General features: G+C 35.1%; 2 protein-coding genes and 1 non-coding gene across 3 annotated transcripts; all 3 read right to left on the reverse strand.

Moving 5' to 3' along the window:
* Window positions 1-1,545: 1,545 nt before the first annotated feature.
* LOC136412023 (uncharacterized) lies at window positions 1,546-18,400 on the reverse strand. Its single transcript, XM_066394915.1, has 10 exons — window positions 18,371-18,400; window positions 17,816-17,899; window positions 15,231-15,561; window positions 14,362-15,169; window positions 9,762-9,916; window positions 4,907-4,932; window positions 4,681-4,836; window positions 3,599-3,835; window positions 1,968-2,156; window positions 1,546-1,911 (listed from the first exon to the last, which is right to left on the reverse strand). Exons 1-10 carry the CDS (start codon window positions 18,383-18,385, stop codon window positions 1,780-1,782), a joined length of 2,133 nt encoding a protein of 710 aa, XP_066251012.1. The 5' UTR covers window positions 18,386-18,400; the 3' UTR covers window positions 1,546-1,779.
* On the reverse strand, window positions 10,853-10,970 carry LOC136415318 (5S ribosomal RNA). Its single transcript, XR_010752599.1, has one exon. It is a non-coding gene; the product is annotated as a 5S ribosomal RNA (ribosomal RNA).
* Window positions 18,401-22,865: 4,465 nt separating the features above from the next.
* LOC136410846 (cuticle protein 18.6-like) lies at window positions 22,866-23,798 on the reverse strand. Its single transcript, XM_066393204.1, has 4 exons — window positions 23,700-23,798; window positions 23,589-23,648; window positions 23,342-23,531; window positions 22,866-23,044 (listed from the first exon to the last, which is right to left on the reverse strand). The coding sequence occupies exons 1-4, from the start codon at window positions 23,709-23,711 to the stop codon at window positions 22,944-22,946; spliced, it is 363 nt and encodes a 120-aa protein (XP_066249301.1). The 5' UTR covers window positions 23,712-23,798; the 3' UTR covers window positions 22,866-22,943.
* Between the last annotated feature and the right edge of the window lie 211 nt (window positions 23,799-24,009).

The raw sequence follows: 24,009 nt of genomic DNA on the forward strand, positions 1-24,009 counted from the left end.
GCTCTTTCGATTTCATGGCGGGGTTCGGATGAAAGCAGGCAACCCCCCATACACGTGTCTTGGTTGTCCTAAGCAGCAATTCCAGTTTTCTTGATTAGCAATAAGGCTCACGTGGTAGGTTGCCAGACGGGGTTTCCCTTAATTTGCAGTTAATGACTGATGTTGCTCAACTCTATATACTACACACAATCGCAAAAATGTGTTTCTTATTTAACGAAATAACACATTAAAACATTAAATTAGCAGTTAAGCTCGTTTGCTGCGCCTTTTAACCTGATAAATTATGTGCGAGATCTTGGTTAATATCTTAGATAATTAATGGCGCATTGTGACAAAGTTCCTAAGCTAAAACATGTATAACATGTTTCAAAACATTGTGTAATAATCGTGGTTTGTTTCAAATTCGCGCTGTTTTAATACGCATTGGAATCATTAAACATATTTCATTTTTTTAAGCATTCGCCGAGAAGCGATCATTGTGCGTACAGCCTGTTTGGTGTGCGAAAGTACTCAATTTAAAAAGATCTTATTGGATTCTGATTAATTACTGGATCAAGTGGAAGTCTGAATGAATAATTTTCAAATCATTTAAATAAGTAGCATTTCTAATTAACGTGATTAATCAAAATTATTATATTAAATTAATATGTAATAAGCGCCGGTTTCAGTTTGCTGCGATGACGCACCCGATACCTAGGTACTTAATCACGCATGTAAAAATAACACTTTCGATGAAAACTATTACTACAATGGTGACTGAAATTGGTAGGCATGTAGGTGAATGCAATTAAAAGAGAAATAACTGCTTTCCGGAAGGCTCGAGACAAGAATATCACCAGGTTCATACTTGACTGCGTACGCATGGTACGTTTGCAAGGACGTGTGTAACGAATTATTATGCAAGGGGCGTTTTACGTATTACATGAACTTGTCTTTTTCTCTCTGATGCCATCAATAATCTCGTTAATTGCAGTTACGCTAATCAATTAATACTAAATATAATTAGGAACCTCGTTTTTCACGTTCCAAATTTTTGTAATCTTTAATAAAGCTGAACAAAATATATTCACCATCTTGTCAGAAATTTAATTTTACTCTATTGAGGAAATTTGGATAAGAGACTTGAGGTCATTTGACCAAACCTAAAGGGCCCTCGATAGAACGATGCAAATAAGATTCGCCATTATGCCAACAAAATTACCTGAAGTTGCTTTAACAAAATTTTTGATTTTAATCCTAAACTTTACCTTGCAGATCAATAAGGAAAATTAAGTAACAAATACCTTATAAAATATGACAAATTCGTGTCGGGTCGATATATAACTAAAGCGTGGGCATACGATATATTTTTCAAAATTCTCATGTTCTCTACGCTCCAGTAATCGAAAATTTCTCCGTCAACGAAGTTTTAAGTGACAGTTTGATAATAATTACATAGCTGTCGGGTTAACAACAATCGTTAATCATTTACATAAGACAAACTAGATATCAGATAATATTGTGTAACGCGTTAATCTATAGGTGAATTTCAAATAAATCAGAAAATCAGTCCCATCAGACATTTATTGCAACGTAACATTAAGACAATACTGCGACGATCTTAAACTAAAACAACGACATTTATGTACAAAAATAATATGTGTAAAAGGATAAATAGATGAGCAACTATAAATATATTTAATCAAAGCCGAGTCGTTCCTATAATAAGCAAATACATCAATAAATAAATTAAATGAGGGACAATGAATTTACTGAGGTTAACTCAGTATTTGATATAGTCTAACCCTTGTAAATTCCATATGGAGAAGCCAAGGCTGGGGCTGCTAATGGAAGAGTTGCATGAGAAATCGCTGGGGCTGCAATAACTTTATGGGACACCAGGGGGGTTACTGGATGGGCAGCATGGCCACTCTGATGGAACAATTGATGATATACCCAATTCAGTTTTTATATAGTAACATGCTTACCCTAGTGACAACAGCATTGAAACCTGTATGATCGTCAGCAGTGTAAGTTACAGTCCTGATGGTACCGTCAGCTTCCACCAGTGAATATTGCCCTTTGACAACGTCCCCATCTCTTACCTCGGACTGAGACTTTTGGTCTCCAGTATGGCCATCAGCCACTCCATAGTTAAACTGGTATTTGGGATAAGCCTGGAAACGATATTTCGAATACCTAATTTTATTCTTTTTAGCGAAAAAAATTATGATCCCGGCAGGATCCTAAAAACATAATATTCCCTCTCTATTTGTTTATATCATAAGGACAACTGTGTGGTTGGTTTTTATTTAAATACGTGGGTAATAGTGTCAATAAGAAAATGGCATATTTGGTAGTAACCTAAATGCAGTATAATGAATGAAATAAGTACTGTTATCCTTGCCTCGTTGTTTGAACATAAATTAGTTTGGCAATAAAGCAAATTATTTCCTTAATTAATTAAATGCATAGTAATAATTATTCGTTGTTGGTAATGGTGTACTGGCGTACGATTTTCACTAACTTTTAATGAAAATTTTGATATGGACCCCTTTAACAATTATACGGGGCAATTGAGTAGTACCCACCCCCGACTTATTAGATGAGAAAGCCCTATTGAACGCTCCGTTTTTGCGTCAGATTAATTTAAAATCATCATGCCAAACCTAAGAATACTAAGGGAATCATTTTTTAGATTTACTATTATAATAGTCTCGGTTTTATGGGGCCATGGCGCCATCTTTCAGTGTTCAGAAGAACAGAAGTAGTAACTTACACAAAATCGCTGTAAAGTGAACTGTAACTATTCGACAGTAGGTGGCGAACCTTGCACTAATACAAAATTTTTATTAATTATAGTTAAAAAGCAATAAAATGAAAAGTTAAATTATGTCAATAAAAAAGTAATAAAATGATGATTATCACTTAAAAGTGGAGATTCTTGATGTTATGGTGAACAAAATTTTCATATACTTTCTTGATTTCCCTTACAAGATCGTTTTTAAACTTAAAAATATTGATACAAACCTGAGCTAAGGACTAAAACACCTCCTAAATCATTTATATATGCTCATTAAGAGACATTCAGAAGTTTAGGGCAAAACTATTAACACACTGTTGTAATTCGAAAATTAAGCTAATGTTATTAATATGGGTGTCAATTATTAATAAGCATGTAAGAAGTTCGGTTTTTAGTAGATACCTTTAATTGTGCCGTTAATTACATCACAATAGCCTTAAGATTCAAGCAATAGTCCTGGAGATAAGAAAATTAAAATTTGAGAATCTCAAGCGTTGTATTAGATAGTAAAGATAAAACAGCATATTTGTTGTAAAATTTACACCTCGAAGCGTACAAACATAGTGAAAACACCATGTTGTGAATGCCAGATGTTCAATGCCTTTTAACTGCCATAATTACCGATATCAAACGTTTCAAAAGTGAAATTCAAAGAAGACTGCGAAAGCGTTTCTGGGTCTATAACACTGTGTCAAGAGCAGGAAACGTCTTTTTTCTCCTCAAGCCCTGAAGGCATTTTAATTCAATATTGATGACCAAAGAAGCTTATTCGATTATTATTCTCTCATATACACAAATGTTACAAACAATACTTACAACATAGTCTACGGAAGGTGCGACTGGAGCCTTCACCAAGGGGGCGGGCAAAAGGGGGGCTGAAATGGCGGGTTTAAAGTATGCAGGACCTAAAGGTGAAAGGGCGGGTAGGGCTGAGTATGCAGGAGCTAGGGCTGCTCCATAAGCTGGTCCGTGGTCTAAGCTGAGGGTGGTGTACGCTGGTCCGGGAAGCAAACCTGCTTGTGATGAAGCTATGAAGGCCAGCAATGACAGCAACTTGAAAGAAATTCAATTAAATAGATTAAAATCAGGACCAAAATTAATCTTAAATATTTCTTTATGCTCGAGTAACTGTACTGTTTCTTGACCTAGACCAATTCCATTAATAAACGTGGGTAGCCGTTATGGGTCACTATATCGAGCTGGTCTAGCAAGTTATAATATGTGTTATTAATGACCTTTATTGGTCAATAACAATTATGTTGCACATGCTGGACAGAGGGCTACAGTTTGTAGATGGATGTATTAATAAATCAGATGTTACTTATTCGGTTAACACGAGATGCATGATCATACGCCATAAATAATAAGATTTAGAGCGAGTTGCAATAGATTTATTTTGTGTCTCCGAGAGTTTGCCGACTTTAGTAAGTAATTCATCAACGTCGTTAAAAACTTGACTGAGATTAAGCAAGATAGTGGCTAAGTAAGCAATTTGAAATTAACTAGCACGGAAAACGAATATAAACTGAAAAATTAGCGTTAATTTCTCAATATTAACCATGTTTTTAAGAATCGCCTTGCTTATCGACCGTCGAAGTCTCCGTGATGAATTCAAAAAGTTTTAATGGTGGGATTCAAAATGGCTGTCTATTGCTGTCCTATCTTTGTTTAACACAATGGGAAGTGACATCGAAAGCGGGGTAGATGTAGACAAACGATCATTTTTAATCTGATCTCAAAAAAAAACATTGTAAGCAGAACAATCTGAAAATTTTAGAAATGTGTTTTATTCGAATGCTTTCTTGGTAAACAAAAAATTGCCAAATCGGTGCTTCAAAAGGTACTGAAAATAATCATTTGCTCTAGTTCCCAACACGTTAATGCATAACAGGTCCTACCTTTAGTTCCATTATGCAATTGCACTGTACAGCACGCACACTTAAACTGGTAAGGCACCGGCCTAAAAGCTCTTTTATAGCTCGGTTGACAACCCCATAACCGTTCCGAGATATTAAAAATTCCGATTGCAACCCGACGTGTCTATTTTTCCGAAAAAAATCCAGCCGCATTTACGGTTATCGTATTCACCAAATCGTTCGGGGCAAGGCCGGCGCTGCAATTCACCATGGTGTGGGCAACCATGGGCGTGTCTGGAAGACACATTAGATTGGTATTACACGGTGATCATTGCAAAGGAATTATCTCATAAATGAGGTAATTGCTGAAACGTGAATGGCGCGATAGTTTCAGTATGGTATTGTGCTAAGAAGGTACTTATTTGGGTTTTCCATGTAAAAGATTTTGGTAAGGAATTATCAGAATGATTTGGAGTTTGTTTTAGGATTTCAACATCGCTTTGAGATTTAAATTGTTTTCCCGTCTTTATGCGTCTTGTGTTTGGTTGCCATAATTCACGTTTTGAACGTTAATATCTCCGCAAGGTGTGGAAATATACCTAAAAGAGATCATATCAGTGGGTGATATAAGCTGGTGCAAACCAGGTGGTAATATCTCTTTTAGTTTTTGAGATACAGACTCACTTTTACCTGACACTCTTAAATTCACCCCTCTGAAAGGACCTATAAAATCAAAGTGTCTCAAGTTGCATTGCAAGTCTCCGTAGCCTCAAATGATATATCCTTGTTCAATATTGGTTCCACATCAGTGGGCTCGACCGCGAAACAGCACAACTGCACATCAACCATTTTTTAAATTATCCTGAAATTTTCCAAATTAGAGGAGATACATAATTTAAAACATTTATCTTGATATTTTGGCCATTCATCCGTGCAATAATTTATCGTAAAAAATACCTCAAAATGACCATATGAACAAGGTCTATAGGGCTACATAACCGGACTCTAATATCTCTTTTGGTTTACGAGATACGGATTAAGTCGCCGGAATTGCCTGTAAAATTAAGGTACCTCAAGTTGCATTGCAAGTTTTTATGACTTTGAATCACACAGGATGATTTTGTAAAAATTGTCCATCAAAAAAATCTCAAAAACCATAAAATTTTCTTTGGACAAGGTCTTATAGGACTACATAAACCGGGCTATAATATATCTTTTAGTTTCTAAGACACTGGAACTTTTTGATATCTCGGACTTGAATTTCAAAATGGAGGATAGTGACATTGCTCCCAGCAGCCATATTGGATGGTCATGTTAATAATCTTCTTCTAATAACATATGTATCCCATATTAATCCTTTCAATAAGTATCAGAATTAACTGTTTTTTGCCAATAAATTAGAGAACTAATTTCACGAGCTTTCCCTTTTGATAATATATTCACCTTTATATGTGACGTAATCCCTACTGAAAAGATTTTATAACAATCAAACAAAAGACAGTTGCGACGTTGCCATTATTCTAGATGCATACTTAGAAAAGAGTTGCTATCAGCATTGGTTAGTACCTATGACTTTGATGTTCATTACTAAGCAGTAATAGTAATTTGCATGTGAGAACACATGTGTATGTAGCTTAACTGGGATTCAATCTATAGGTGCGGTCGTAAAGCTATTATTTATTCCGGCTTAAGAAAAAAATTTGAAGTAGATGTGGAACGTATTCTTATAGATTGCAGACCTCATTTTTATGTGAATCAGCTGCTTAAAACGAGAAATTTCTGAAGGAAATATGTGGAATATTCTGTAGAGCGCATTTGGAAAAGTACTCTTAAGAATGTACAGGGTGTTTAAGAATAAGTCTACCAACTGTTTACTGTAGGTTCCTTTGACCGGAATAAGGAATAAAGTTCATACGAACATGGGTCTTTTTTCGCTTTTTGTCTGAAATACTCAGTGATAAAATACTATTATTTTTTTAGTTTTTTTTGTAGTAAATCCGTTCCAGCATTAAATATTTGTATGGAAATTGAGAATTGTCAAATAGGTGTATAGACACGTCTTTTAAGAGGAAAAAATATTTTTAAGTTCAGGTTAGTTCAGTAGTTAGTATGTCACCCTGAACATTTAAAACGGAAAATATGATACGCCCCTGGTTAAACAAAATTAAAATGATTCTCTGAATGCTTCATATTTCTGTGAAAAAAAAGATCTTTTGAATACTTTTCACAACATTAACCATTTCCATGGACAAAAATGAAATGCAACAATCTGCAACTGAGAAATCGCATAATTCACTGGTTTAACACAACAAAAAATACGCCAGAAATTTTTCAAATAGTGCGCGATAATATTCGAAAAAGGGCCGGGCATGCATTTCAACACCTTATTTAATTATTCTGTTGTATGTAAGTAACACAATGTACCTAATTTATAGTCTTGCAGTTTTAATATTAGTTAGCAAATAATGTTTTTCTCTCGTAACGGTTGAACGTTATGAAAAATATTTTAGGAACCTTTTTTTCACAGAAGTATGAAGCACTCAGAAATTTATTTTTATTTTTTAAAACCAGTGGCGTATCATATTTTTTTAGAATGTTTAGGCTCACATCAACGGGAAAGCCATTGGTGAAATTTGAAACATTGTTTTCCCCTTAAGAGAGATGTGTCTGTATATCCATTTTACGCTACCCAATTTTCATAAAAATATTTAATGCCGGAACGAATTTATTAGGAAAGAAAAAAAAGATCATCCTGTAGTTTTTCTCCTCAAAAACCCTGTGTAACAGTACCTATGTACCATATCGTAGATTATTTACTTCCTACTAATAGATAGGTACCTTTGGCGCGCCATTCATTACACTTTTGGTACACCTTTCTACAATTATATGTTATTATTCATCACAATGTAAATGCGAAGGTAAATCGGGTCGTATTAGGTATTGGATAAATGATAGGTGTACTTACTACCCGATTATTATCAAATAAATATTCTAGAACAATAAACGTCATTAGATAATTGCGCACGTTTAGCGCTGGTACGCCTTACTTTATTTATGGTTTGAATGGGTTAATTCTAAAAAAAATCTGGTTTTAGCCATATTTAAGACCTTATTGCGACAGTATAGGAATTGTTATGGTCTTAAAAGTGTTCACGGTTTGGTTCAGGTTAGTTCAGGTTAGAGGGATATAACCTACTTCGTGATTTGAAGCATCTGAAGTACAATTTCACCTATTGCTGCTGATTCCTAACAGGCCTTCAATTTTGATTTATAAATAGACTAATAAGGTTAATAAGCTTAATGATCTAAATAACATTGATAAGGTTAATACAGCATAAAAATGATTAACCGGGTAATTAGAGTAATTTGATCAGTATAGTTGGAGATTTTTCCAGCAATTTAACCTTTTGAAGAATTTTCGCAAAAAGACCTTTGTGTTTCATTCAAAATCTCATGGGCAGTCTGGTTTGTCTACTCAAGAGCAGATAAAGTTTTGACTCCTTAACCACTTTTTGTCCTATGGAACCTTCATCCACTTCTCGTTCGTTAATAAATTGATATAATTGACTGAAAACCAAACGTTGCTTGCAAGTAAATGAAAACTTATACCCAGTGACGATGCAATGTGACAACATTGCCCGCATGGTTGCTAAGCATTTTCTAATTATCGCAACGACATCTTTTGATATTAAGAATAACTACCTACGGGAATTTTAACATGGGATTATCAGATAGTTTTTAGTTTGAGGCACGTATGAATTCTTCTCTGATTTCGTTTCAGATGGAACAATGTAATTTAAAATCGTTCCTTCACAGGTTTCCCAGAACCACGAAGGAATAATAGAAAGAAAGAGGGCAAAAGGGGTAGAACCCTCTCGTAAAAGTCACATCACCGTAAAGATCTGTCACTCCATCTATCCCCTATTTCATGTGTCATTGGCTCACTGCATCATCAATGGCAGCCGACCAAAGTCAAGCATGGACTTGTTACAAGCCGGGGGCCAGTCAACTCGTCTGGTAACATAACTTGCGATCGATTCTTGAGATACAACTTGAGCAGTTTACCTACTCTTTGGAGCAATAGGCATTTGCAAATACTTCCGTCCACATTTACCTTTCGGACTAAAATCCTCCACAATGACTAGATGTTTGACTTCCACATTTTTCAGATGTGTTTGGTTTGTAGTCAACCATAATTCGTGTTGGAGAATTAATTCACTAAACCAAGTTATGCTGTCTATTTCTTTTTGATTAGTTGGCACCTTGAGACTCCTTATAGATTAAAGGCGAGCTGGATCTGAGCTAATTCCATCGTTGGTAATATATTGTATTATTTCACGTGGTAACTGGCATTCATACAACTTTAATTTAAAATATTAGTTCTAAAGTTTTTTAAGATGCCACCGCCTTCGAATGCTGAGATTACTCGCCTGTTCCCTATAAGAAATATACTAAATTTCTATTCGAAGTACTTGAAATTAATTATAGAATTCAACTATGAGATAATATACTGGGTGTCTTATTTGAAAAATTTGAGTTATGAGCTCTTGAGCACGAGGTAGACTTCAAAACTAACTCAAAAGATTCATAAATATTAATTGTAGAATTCAACCATCAAATAATAAAGACGTCTTCAAAGCCGGCGATCGTGCTCTTGCAGGTCCACAACAAGGATGTCGTCTAAGTAGACCACTACATTTTTGATCTCTTGGAGGCCGTGTTCAATGGTGCATTGAATCACTGCAGGTGCGATTTTAATCCAAAAACGAGACGATTTTACTGAAAAGGGCCTCGATGTGTGGCAATAATACTAAGCGGTCTATTTCCCTTGTCTAATACTTACTCATACCTGTCTTGATGTATGCAAAGAAATTCAGCCTGGCAAAAAGTAAAAACAGTTACACTCTTATTTGGGTTAAAGGAAAAACCATTTAAGCCGTTCCATAAAAAGATCGTATTTGAAACAGTGATCTAGGTCCGCCAATCCGGTTTTCTGATGTATACTATAACCAGACAATTAAATTTATGTAGACACTCTAACACGCACACATTACTTAGTTGACGTGAAGGCAGTGCCGCAATTTCAACTTTCTTATCTACTTAGAATATAAATCGTTATCAACTTGATCCCAATTTAGCTCCTACTTGACAATACCGATCTTCCTCTAGATTGATTTCCATTTCTTCAGTGTTGAGTCCACCACCACATTTGCCTTCATCTTGGGCCAAGTGACGTTGGTTGTCACCACAGTAATAATTGTAATATTTCAGGCGATACCTAAATAATCAATACGGTTCTGAACGGGATCTCTGCAGTTATAGGGCGTGGCCCATGCAATATTTTACAACTCAAACGCATATTCACTGGACTTTCACTGTTGCCTCGTTTAAATTATCTTTGACGAAGAATCTAGGTGATACCTACTTACTTACTCATAGTCAACGTTTTTCTGTGACCGTCATTGTTCGAATCATAATTACGCACATAAGCGTCTGGGCGTAAGATCGATGCGTAATATTTTCAATTATCAACGGCAATAACGTAGATATCGATCATGTGACATCCTATGGTACCGAAGGAGCAATAGTAGCAAAATTTAAATCGGTGCAGAAGTCCTGGAAACGAGTTTTCTTCTTGAAAATCCCCCCAATGTGATTTTTTCCTTTTTTTTGCCTGCTCTTTGTACACATCTTCAAACTGGTAAGAGTCCCCGTTTAACCGACACACCTCTTAAAAATGGACCAGAAAATGCTTTTTCGCTCTATTATAAAACTATACAAATTTTGCAGTTTTGACATAAAAAGGCGGAATTAAGTATTTCTGTACAGCCAATTTTTTATAGTACGAATATGTACTTGCGTATACAGGGTGTATCAGGAATAAGTACGTTAATTTTAACTGGTGTTACATCTTATTAAGGGCAACATTTTTTCTCTGCACTAGGTCAGTGCCGAATAGGGAAATTTGTCCAAAACTATTTTTAATTTTGTCTTGATAAAGAAGAGCGATCGAAAAAAAAAGTAGTAGGGAAAGTTGTTGCCCTCGATGAGTTCTACGACCAGTTAAAATTAACGTACTTATTTCTGAGACCCCTATAGAATGTCTTGAAAAGGTTGGTACAAATGTTTAACTCAGATTTTTGGTCAATTTTGTCAAACTTGTTTTAGTTCAGTTTATTAAAAATTAAAATAAAGTGCGAATAACAATAAAAAAATATAACTGCACGTGGTGTTCCCAGGCGGTCACCCATCCAGGTACTAACCACGCCCGACGTCGCTTGACTTCGGTGATCGGACGGGAACCGGTAGACCAACGTGGTATGGCAGTTACATGTGAATAATTGTAGTATTCATGGATGAAAATCGGAAATAATTTAAAATGCGTAATAAATAACTTACCACAGAATTGTGAAGTCGATTTAAAATAAATAAAGTGCTTGAAAGTTAATAAATAATAATGACGGTTCTCTTTTGTAATGGCAATAATGCTACAAAATTATGCAATTATGCAACCATATAAGAATTGCATTAGATAGAAGTTAATCTTATACAGACTAGAAAAGAAGATACGCTTTCTTAAAGAAGGTGGAAATAGCACCAACTCTCGCTACATTGTACATCTAATAGTACAGTAGTATTAGGTGCCTACTTCATATTGATTTAATTCCCCCAAAATAAGTATTAAGGAATTGTAAAGGGAGCCCCTCATGCGTGTTACATCTTATCCCCTATACGTTACACCCCCAAAACCTCGAAAATTAGATTGTTGTACTTTGCATCCGATTGCAGTCGACACGACGAAAGGGCTGGCTCGTGGCCGAGATTTCAGGTAACAGCTGCAATTCAAATGTATTTGGTGACATGCGAAAACTCGAAATGCTCCTTTAAAATACATGAGGTCAATGCGTACCACCAGCCGATAGTTCAAATGGGATTTAGGAAAGAAGTAATTGAATGTGAACTAGGAAATATAAGTGAGAGTGAGGGAGAGAACTTTGATGAAGAAGAGAAGAAGGAAATATGCACATTTTGCAACAAATTTTAGATATAATTGTTGGCGGGGGTTGACCAAATGGCCTTATGAAGGAGCCATCACTGTTTATAACTTCTCTCGTTGAATTTGATAAAAATATGTAAGAATGTAACTTAAAAGAAAATAGAACTTTCTAATCACTTGTCGATATTCCTGCGTCTAATAGTAACAAAGTTACAAGCCCACGGCCACAAAATTTCTCCAAAACTATGGAAATTAAATCATAAATAAGATTACGAGATTTAAAAACACGTTTAAATTATAGAATAGCAGGTTCTAGACATTTTTAACAATAGAATATTTTATACAGCATTTATGTATTTCCATCAAAGTTATCTCCAAGATAAATTTACCAGCATTTTACTCTACTACTAACTAACCTGAACTAACCTGAACTAACCTAAAAGCTATAAAATTAAAGATCTCAAAAAATCGCTTAATTTTATGAATTAATCAATTGCATTATATCATATAAACTACCTATTTATTCATGATTTAAAGGACAATTTTGTATCAAGTGGCTTAATAAAATTAATGATATGCGGCAAACTAGATCAAGCCATAAATCGCAGTCTTGACATTATATGGGATTATAACGTTCAATAAATTGTTCAATTGTTGTGAATTAATGCGAGAAGATATAATCGCTCTATTTATTTATACAATTATTTTGCTCTCTAGGCAGAATTTTTCGCAAGTTTCTCTGCTTCATTTTGTTCCTCTATGTTTCAATCTCAAATTATTTCTTCAGATGTTTATTAGAAAATTTGCACCAGGGAATTTACAACTACAAGGGGTGGAAGTGGGAGAGATTTAATTATAAAATTATTTTGCCCACTGTGTATCATTTTATCCAGTTTTTCTAAGTCATCTTGTCGCCCTATGTTTCTGCTTCCCATTGGCTTTTCAGTAGTTTATTCCAAAAATTGAAACAAGGGAGTTAGAGGGGATGGAAAAGAAAGAGATTAAAAATCAATGTACTTCTTTTGCTTTGTATTTGTTAACAACATTATGTTGCTCCCTGTGGATAATTCTTCCCAATTTTTTCCGCATCATTTTGTGGCCCCACGTTTTTGTTTCCCCGAAATTTGAAAATAGGGCGTTGCAGGGAGTGGAAAAGTAAATTTGGTTCGAAAAGTGATAAGCAAAGAACACCTACGTTGCCAATATCATTATTTGATATTCGCATTAATATTTAATATAAGAGTAAGCGGAGATACTTTATAACAGCAGAGAGGGAATAAGGGCTAAAAATATCGAACACACATAAAGTAAAACATTTAATACAACAAAAGTCTAGTTTCCAGAAAAGAACGAGTTAAAAATAAATAAATAAAATACTTATAATCAATAGTATTAAATAATACTAGTTTCTATAGTATATCATAGTTTCTATAGTATATGATAGTGTCTATAGCACATATAGTAGGTAAGATTAACCCTAGAATGCTACCCATATTTTCTAGTACGCAAAGGGTACCTTAGGGTTCCAGTGTATCCCAAACAATCTACACTTAGAATATAAAACTAAGAATCAAACCAACGAAGCCTGCATCAGGACGGAATACCGGTGATATGAAACTATTGTGAAGAACCAATCGGTATTATCACCTAGCAAAAAATAGTAGAATATTTGTTCCTTTCTGGGGTACAGGTGTACCCCCAGGTAACATTTTAGGGTTAACGTGAAAAGGAGTGAAGTTATTTGAAACTTTGGAACTTATTCGATTGTATATATTGTTTAATTTTTTAAATTTTGGACAGTAGTCAAAAAGTAGTATCGTGGAGTGAAAAATCAATGGCACTATAAATAAGACACAATGTGGTTTAATGTAAACCCGTGTAACAAACTGTTGACTGCTAAAAGAGAAAGTTTAAATAACTCCCTAAAAAATGACAAATTTCCATTTTACTGCCACGGAGTGTTAAAGCTAAAAAGTACCAAGATTATTCTGAAGCAAATTCTTGGATAACTACTATTATGATGACCGTTACTTGATATACAGGGTCATCACATAAAGTCGATTTTTCGGCTTTATGGTTGAAGTTCTATAAAAAGGAAAATATTACTTAGGGATCATCAATATGTTGGGGACCTGCGGGATACTCTTGAAAAATTCACCAGAAATACCCTTTTGGACAATACTAGGGCCCCCCCTCAGTTTCCTAGAAAGGCGCCGTTGCGTCGACTGCCCTCGTGAAAATCGAAACTTTAGTAACTTGAAAGAAAATTCTATTGAATTGCACCCAACACAAAATGATAATTGGGGATGTACGAGTTTCTGTCCACTCGCAATAGCCACCACTGAAAACTAAAAAAATACACGTAAATTTCGATTTTGATGTACTACTGGTCCGGCCCCTCTCACCCGACCAAGTATGGAGCGGTCTCGTTGGAAAGCCCAAATGTTCATCTTTGACCCGTCCATGGCGGCCGACCATCTACGAGCCACCTTTGGCTTTGCACGACCCACGAAAAGATAAAACGATAAGAAATTCTACAACCACTAATTACGTCAAATTGCGTCACTTTGGAATTACGTAATTTCAATTACGTCACTTCAATTACGTCATTAACACCTACTAGGCTAAACACATACTATTTCCTTTTTCATAAATTTTAGGCATAAAGTAGAGAAATACCGCTCACGCGAGGCTCCATATACCTACCTCCTTATGCTCACATTTGTCATGCCTCATAACTCACTCTCTTAGCATACCGGGTATACCCGTTATTTGAGGTGCTCCGGTAAAGCCTTGTAAGCTCTGCTTTATGCCGATCTGCAGTCAAAGTCTGTTTCAGCTTGGGTTGGTAAGAATACCCTTGCCCTTGGTCCTGCAAGTGCTGTGTATGCCCCGTTTTGTGTCTATCTGCAGTTAAATTCTGCTTCACTTTCGGGGAGTAAGCGTATCCTTGTCCTTGATTATTCTTGGGCAGTCTGGTGTTAAATTTAATGCCGTAATTGTAGGTTTTCGTCGAGTAATGCTTCAACCCTGGAGTGGTCTGAGGCTTCTTGCCCGATTTAAAAGTATTGGGGATTTGTTGGAACGTGGGGGTCGTTGGTTTAGCCCCAGCTTGAATTGGTTTAAATCCAGTTTCTATCACTGGTTGCGATGGTCGCTTATTGTTAGTTGCGTAATATTCCGCTAAGAATTTATCAAGTTCCTCTTGAGTAAGTTCGTTTGGCTTAGTTGAGATCGCTTTTTTGGAGTTATCTTCATGGTGCAGCTGGATTTCAACAGGATTTATTTCTTGGATATCCAGGGGAATGATCTTTTCCATTGAGGCTTTTTGCAATAAGCTTAAATCTACTGGGATATGAGGGAGGTATTTCACATTTTCAAACTCTTCTTTGACTCTAAAAAGAGGCTTTTTAGGCCTGTATTCCGACTTCAAAGTCACTCGCTGAGACTCCTCTGCCGCTGCCACATCTTCAGATTTGACATACGCGTACCCTTGATCTTCCTCACCTGCTGTTTCGTCTAATTGACTCGCATCTGAAAGAAATGTCTTTGATTAACCTCCAATTATTTAAAATTAGGTTTGTAAGTATTATACCTTCGCTGGCGTGGTTGGAGTACTCATACTGCTCCTGTGGATCTTCATGGGCCTCGGCGTAAGCGTGGGTAGGCTTCAGATGCACATTACTATGGCTGAGAGCATCCTTTGACTCGTGTGTTATATGATGCAAAGGGCCGCTCTTTTTGATAATGGCGTTGAATCCGGAGTGTTTATCGGCAGTGTAGTCTACAGTTCTGACAGATCCGTCTGCTTCCACCAAGGAATATTGTCCCTTAACAGTGTCCCCGTCCTTTTTTTCCCACTGGCTTTTCACGTCTCCAGTGTGCAGGTCCTTCACTCCATAGCTAAAGCTGTAGTCTGCAGGTTTCTGAAATTTTAATATTGATATGGATATATGTATGTAGTTATCCTCGCCTCGCAGATTTTCGAAATGTCGACAATGATATTTAAAAAGTTGTGTCCCTTAATTTCGGATTTTATCTGGCAACGTTGCTTGCTCGAAATAGTGATGCTCTTCTGTCACTGAGATTTGTCGTGTTCAGTAAAAACAATAGCTAAACGAGGAGTTGCCACGTGTGTCGCAAGCAAAATTCTAGATTTTGAAGTGTTTGTTTCTCTGTCACTGAATGATATTCTAGATAGAAGTAAAAGCGAGGCGTTGCCAGATTTCTGAGTGAAGCAAAATCTTGGAACTTGAGAACTTTGTACAATTTTCGGAATGTTTAAAAAGAAAAAAAAAACAAGATTGTTTGTTGGCTTAGAATCATTGAGGTACCTTTTTAAGGCACTGAGGTTTTGAGTTGAACTGCCTTTGTATCTGCAGGGTATTTCAAATTAAACCATCACCATTAGGTTCTCGGAAACTAGAGGAGATATAAAGAAGTTTAAATGGGGACAAAATTGCATAATTTAGGGTTTGACCAAATGTTATTTTCAAAATTTGAATTTTCCAAGTACATACTTCTGATGTAGCCGAAAAAAATGAAAAATTGACTATTTCGTTTTTATTTATTTACCGTTATTTGACAAGGAAGGTCGAAACCACAAGCATATTTTCATTGTCACTTTTTCTCAGCTACACAATGACGTTTTCAGATTTGCCATCCCATATTTCGTCTTTTGTCTGCCATCATCGACTTTTTTTTTATGGGTGCCATGTTGGATTTTTCGATAGAAAAATAGTGTATTTCATTCAGAATTTATTGATATACAACCTCCTATAATTTCCTATTTTAAATGCCCAAATATTTAAATAAAGAGAAGTATTACCTTAATTGGACTTATTACCTTTCCGGATATAACTCAAAAAACATTTGAGCTGTTTTTGTATTGTTAATATCAAATTTGTAATAAAGTCTTAACATATCTCGTTTTTCTTTATTCGTGAAACTCATTTTCATTGGAATCTGCGCACGCCGATCTTGTTTGACAAGTTCTGTCATGTAATGCGTATAAAAGAAAATTCTTCGATAGAGCCAAGGCCAACTAAGGTAATATTTCTTTTTATTTAAATATTTGGGCATTTAAAATAGCAAATTATAGAAAGTTGTACATCAATGAAATCTGAATGAAACACACTATTTTTTTGTCGAAAAATCCAGCATGGTGTCTATAAAAAAAATTTGATGATGGTAAACGAAAGACGAAACGTCGGATGGCAAATCTGAAAACGTCATCATTTAGCTAAGAAAAAGTGACAATGAAAGTGTGTTTGTGGTTTTGACTTTCCTTGTCAAATAACGCTAAATAAATAAAAGTCAAATCTTCAATTTTTAGTTTTTTTTCGGCTACTTCAGAAGTATGTACTCGGAAAATTCAAATTTTTGAAAACGCCATTTCGTCAAGCCCAAAATTACGCAATTTTGCACCATTTAAACTTCTTCGTATCTCTTCTAGTTTCCGAGATCGCAATGGAGAAGGTCGAATTTGATATACCCTGTATACTAGGAACATTTCAATGTTTTTTATTTAAAAATTTGTTCAAACATTTGGAGAGGGAAAAACACGCTTTGCAGAAAAACTCGGTGTAGTAAATTATTAGGTTAGTTCAAGTTACCTTGAACGTAATACCTGGTTGCTTATGCAAACGACTCAGTAACGATACATACAGGGGCAGAACTTCATTACTCTATTAAGCTCGATTACCTAAGTTTTATGTAGTTTTTTAACGTAATTCTATTAATTTTGTTGTTAAAAACTCACTTTTTTTAATTCCCAAAAATTGGAAAAATATATAAAAACATGTGTTCAATAGAACTGAAACGAGTTTATCACAACAATTACTTAAGGAACGGCTCTTATAGCGTGCATAGGCTATTTCTGGATAACCTCAAATCAAGTGAGAGGAGCAACATTTCATTTTTGTCCTTATATAGTCTCATATAATAAAAAATGACAGCATTATAGACAACAAGTAGTATGACGTTGCATACTGAAATGAATGGCACAGAGGTGGCAATTACAAAGTTTAATAGACAAAGCACCTTTTTCAGTAACTCAGTAGTTTTAATAAGAAATTTAAGTCGGATTCAACAGTTATTGTTACGTTGTAAACTATCCTGAACTAACCTAAACTAACCTGAACTAACCTGAACTGTCGCATGGAGCTTTTTTGCACTTACATCATATTCAGGAGCGTACTGATGCACCGTTACAGCACTGCTATAATTAAAACACGTAAATCCTGAGAGCACCAAACATAAAACCTGGAACAAAAAGGGTGTAAGGAAATTGAAATTCATTTTAAGAAACCAAATTCACTTTCTTATCAAAATTACAGCACCTGCGAAAAGAAAGTTATTGACGCTCAAAGTGGAGCGTCTAAATGTTAATTTATTATCAACTTTTCAAAATAATCAAGTTTTGTGATATTTAAATAATAATGGCTAAATGGAGTTAGTTTAAAAGTCAAATTATCAACTTTTGATTAAGCAATAAATATAATTTCCATGAACTTCTTTGGTAGTGGTATCTGAAAGAATTCATGGAAATGAGATGGAATTTGCCAGCAAGCGTATAATTGAGATTTAAAACCATATGCGCCAATAGTACTCGGTAGATAAATGTCTTTACCAAAATTTTCATATTTAATCAAAACCTCACTTCACAAACTCCCGATTAACAGCACGAAAGGATCGTCAATGAACTTGACATACGCAGGATATATAATGACCCACCTGAAGAAATCGCATCTTCGAGTTCGAAGAAATTCGCTCAACTAAAAACCACTTTCACACACATCTATGGGTGAATCCTTTCCTTTATTTATAATCTCGAACGACACCCTACTATTTTACGACCATCGACGATTATACTTTCGAAAACTAATCAGCGAAGATCGACATTTTTGCACCTTCATAAACTAATAGCGATTAATAAAGAATGTGCTCCGAAATCAGGGAAATATAATGAAATTAAAGTATAGGTTTTGATAAAACGTGTCATTAAAAAATAAAAAATTGTTGAGCACCCAATTTTTCATGAAAATTATAAATTTTCTCAAAATTGCCTTTACATCAAAGTTGAGAGTAAAAATTCCTTGTGAGGCCACAAGAATTACTAAAAGAGATAAAACATATTGGTACATTTAAATTAACGGGAATTGGCAGGTATCTCAAGAACTTCTTTTCTTCACTCTGTGGCAAGTGGTACTTTCAATGGATACTCATTGAATCAATACTATTCATTGAAAGTACCACTTTACAGTTTGAAGTTTTATGCAACTGCCACATTTTCCCACAATAACACAGTTTACATTATATGCGGGAGGACCAAAGAAAAACGGTAGAAATGCCATAAGTATCTCAAGGCGTTTGAGAAAAGGGAACAATACAGAATCCGCTTAGGGTTCCATAGCTCTTAGCAAAGTCCAACTTCCGACTGTTGCGATTATTCAAATGTTACTCATGAGAAACGCGAAAGGGAGAAGTCTAAATTGAGCATAGCCGACCAACAAATGGATAATATTTTGCAGATGAGGAATCATCTTCAGAAAAAAAGAAAACTCACTAGTGCTCTAAGTTTAGGGGGGAAGATTCTTTTCTTAATCATTTGAAGAAGCAGGAATGCGTCTTTGGAATAAAAAGTATCTACACTTGTGAACACTGTGATTATCCTTTTCCACAAGTTAAATTTCGAAAAGACTATCAAAAGTTTCATTTTACGCCAAAAACAAGCGAATCATGTAAATGGTTACATGATATGCGATGACTTAAAGTTAATCACGAGTAATTTGGAGGCCAGTAGTAATGAGGGTGTTATCTATGACGAATATGAAAAAGAACCAGAAGAAGACGATGGAAAGTTTAATAATCAGAAAGGTGAAAATCGAAAGGGAAATGCGCTAAATGGAAAATTTTTGTTAAAGATGACGTTAGAGATGGAAGTATCTTTTTCTATAAAGTCCTAAACGAAAACGTTTTGAGGAAAATGGGTTTGTAATAGGACGCTGTCTAATTAAGTGATTTAACAGGTCTCAGGAATCAGTAAAACTGCTGCTAATCACAGTTTAACCGACTTCGCAACTCTGCTATAGTTCATCTAAGTATTGAAAAAATTAGTCATTGCCATAGGCCACACAAAAAAACAAGAAAAAATATCTATACATATTATACATATATGTATTTGTATATATAATATATATCTTTATGACGATTTTAAAAATGTAAATATTCGTTATTATTGCACCTATATGAAAATCAAAAATTTAACAATTTATCTCCAAAAGACTTAACAAGAAAACTAACAACACTGTTAAAAAATTTTCAAAAAAATGTACTAATAAGGTAAAACTTTCATTCCTCAAACTTTAACCGCATAAAAGTAAAAAACGAAAACCGCCAAATTCGTTTCTTCTCGGATATCTTCGTAACCATTCGGAATTTAGCCGGTATAAAACATAAATTATTAATTTGCTTTAAATTGCGCAACTTTTTTCTAATTTAAGCGATTATGTATCTATTACCGTTTCCGAGACCCCCTGGTGTTCATCCTTTTCTGGGACAGACTATATTGTATATTGTATATGTATAGTTAATGTGGTTTTGATTTTGACCATTCAACAACATTTTGCACCACTATAAACGCACTACATATTTATTTCTGATCCATTTTTGTTACTGTGCTTACTGTGCTGATTAATTGTTTCAATATTTAGATGAACTACAGTTTCCGGAATCCCTTTACAAATCAACGAAGAACTTCACCCTATATAGACCTTTTTTCCATGAACTCATAAAGAGAGAAGTTGTTAGGAAGAGGAGTTTCGAAAGGGCCGCTCTGTATATTGGGTGTAATATATCGCCATGGAGTTATTTCAGGGGGCGATAGCACTCTGCAAAATAATAAAAAAATACGAATAAACCCGTAATCAAGTACGCACCATTTTCGATATACAGGAAGGCAAAGTTTCACGTTTTTTCTTATTTTTTGCGTTTTTCTCACGTGTGTCTTGAATTAAATTTTTGAAAATGCGAAACGTCAAATATGAAAACAAAATCATTAAAATGGCTGAAACCCAGCCATGGCATCCTAGATTCCAAACCGGAATAACTGGATTGGATTTTCTTAATTTGCACGGAGAGATATTTTTGCAAATTCTACGAAAATGGTTATAGATATCAAAATATTGCAAGAGACCGAAAAGCTAAAGAATTAAAGAGGGAATTTGAATTTAGTATTACAATTCATAAAGGGTGCTCCAAAAAAGATACAAAGCATAAAATAGTACATGACCCAAAAAAACATAACACCCTATATATGATTACTGACGATTTTGATACTTTGTTGCAGAGGGTCTTAAAGAAAATAGGTGTGCGAAATTTAAAAAATTTAACTCTAGGCACACGTGAGAAAAACGTAAAATATGAGGAAAATTGTGAAACTTTGCTACCCTGTATATTGAAAAACGGTGCGTTTTTGACCAATGCTTTATTAGTATTTTTTTAATTATTTTGCAGAGTACTCTTGCCCCCTGAAATATCTCCATGATAATATGTTATACTCTGTTTAATTAAGCAATTCGGCAATAATTAAACTCGTTAACTTGCAGATTCCCTAGACCCCTTAACTATTCATGGACAAAATTCACCCAGAATAGGTATTTTTCCATAAAGTTACATTCATCACAATTTTGGCCAATTCTTGCGTAAACACCCTAATGTGCGCTGCTAAGGCCAGGGGGGCCTTGGCGTCACCACACCGCCTGCTCAAGAGCAGCCTCTCACCACGAGAGGAAAGTTGCAGAGAAGATTCTTTGTTAAAAAGAGTATTTTTGTCTCAACTCTTCTCACCTGAGGATCGATTCATCAGCGAGAGGAAAAAATAAGCTGTGGCCTCTAAAATAAAATTAAGACTTTCATTCATGGTGGAGGAAGATGCGACAACTTTTACCTGTTCAAATACGAGACAGTGGAGACTCCTCTATCACAGCTACACATTAATGTCTCTAATAAGTCTCCTATCTGCATTATTAATGAATGTTACCATTGAGTTTATTAGCTATAATTTTCTCAAATTTCAATACCATTGCGGCATATGAAAGTTCGGCCAAAAATTTAAATAATGAAGAACGACAGATGGTAGGCCTTTGGTATGTAAAAAATACCTTCATACCTAAACATATGCTTAATGAGAATGTACGGATGAACGAATAAGTACTTTAAGCTGAATAATTCTCATCACGATAGTGATTTAGAAAAAAAGGGAAATTGAATTTAAGCGGGCATAAACCATCTAGGAATTTTCCGGATGTGCACAGAAAAATCTCAGAAATTAATAATTATTTGCTTTACATGGTGAAAAAGTGGCAAATTTATTGCCGCAGCGATATTCATAGCCGGATCGAAGTAACTGAGGCAGTAAATTTACGTTTTCGCCAAGCAAAATACGTAATATTTTCTACCTATTTTTTCCTTTTCACTTTGGCACCAATTGATTGGTTTTTCTCTCATGGATAAAATATGTGATTAGTGAAAATTTCCGGGATCTGCCTAGATGCACTTATAAAACTTTATTTCTTGGCGTGGCAGGATTTCTGGTCTTACGGCCGAAACCTAGAATTAAGAATTAGGTCGATAATACAGAATTGAGTCAATTGATACTGGTAGGTGCTGTCATCTATTCGCGATGATTTGAGTTGCCAACGCATAATCCTATATTACAGTAATGTACCACTTAGGTACCAACCTTCCGTCAGGTATTCAGATATCTACTCTCCTTTAGTATCAACTGCATTTGTAAGATGTCGCTGTAAACAGAAACATTTTAAAAGTCGGTTATACATATGCATATAACTACACCTGTGAAATTTGTCACCTTCGAATTAACAACACTAGTGATAAATCCATTCATGAAATAGTATATAAGAATCAATATGAACTATGAAAATATGCTCATTGTTCTAGGGTAATAAGACCCAGCAATAATCACTGTATCTAGGCAACCAACTATATGCGCATAAAGCACGCAAGTTTGCCTTCGCCATATTGGCCAGATTTTTTCATGAAATTTATATTCTTCCAATTTTACATGAGGTTTCAATTATAAATTTATTTAACTAGGGGAATTAGTTGATTATTTTAAGCCGTAATGGTGCATTCATAAGCTACCATGAGAATGATATGGTTCTAAAGTAAATGCTTAATTATGAACTACATATACGAATTCCTTGCTTATCAATTTATTACATTATTTATAAAGAGAGCAGAAAGTACACTCATTTCAAATTCCAACCGCTCTTTCTGTTGGCAACTAGGTCCCGAGGAGTTTTCTTGGGATGGTGCTGAGAGGCTGCGACAATCTGATTGGATGCTGAAAGTCCCTGGGAAATTTTAAAAGGGCCTTGAGAACATCTAAAAAAAAGAAAATTAGTCTTCGACAAATGCCTTTTTTAATTCATCGATGGAATATAAACCCATCGCTAGAGGCATAAAAGCGCAACTTTGATGACATTTCACCAATCGACCTCCGATGCAACAATCCCTAAAACGTTAACAAAGAAGTGTCTCACTGTAAAAACAAGTGACCTTTAGACTTACGTAAAGCTGAAGAAACCGTAATAATAATCCACTTTAAAAAAGTAAAAGTGGATTTAAATCACTCTTTGAAAAATAACGCATAAACAACTTAACATTTTGAATGTCTCTTACGGGGTATTTTTCTAAAAGCAATGTACACTCGGAACCCTCTTCCCGGTTCCGCTCTGTAATGAACCACCCTGATGATACCATCGGGTTGCAGAAAGCTGTAGTATCCACTGATCACGTCATTCCGAGACTCTTCGGTGTGTTGGCTCAGGATCCCCTCTGAGTCGATAATGTAGCTGAAACTGTAGTTGTTCTGTAATAAGAAATAAGTTGGTTACATGATATTTCATTCATGTGTTTTATTACTCACATCCGTTGATATCGAATACAGTCCTAGTGGCTCGAAGATCGCTAGATACGTAATGAAGATCTATAAAAATTACTTTAATATGAGCAAATAGATAATTATTAGTTTACATACCCATTTACGCATTTTGGTGAAGAATTAAAACGAAAGGGAGAACGTGTACTGCATGTCGCAAATAAAAACAAATTACAAGAAAGATATTGTTAGAATGGGTCTGAAACCGATGGTATTATGGAGGGTAGGGATATTTTTGCGCCATCACATTCTATTTTCCCAAATAGAGATAATGTTCCTTGTTGGCTTTTAATTAAGTGTAATGATTGCAGACTAATGACCAGTTAGGTATGTGAGAATGGAACTTGGAAATGCAAATAATGACATTTTAGCACCCTGAAAATCTGTACAAAAATATTAGTCTTTCTTC

Source organism: Euwallacea similis, chromosome 1, assembly GCF_039881205.1.
Source record: "Euwallacea similis isolate ESF13 chromosome 1, ESF131.1, whole genome shotgun sequence".
Classification (NCBI taxonomy): domain Eukaryota; kingdom Metazoa; phylum Arthropoda; class Insecta; order Coleoptera; family Curculionidae; genus Euwallacea; species Euwallacea similis.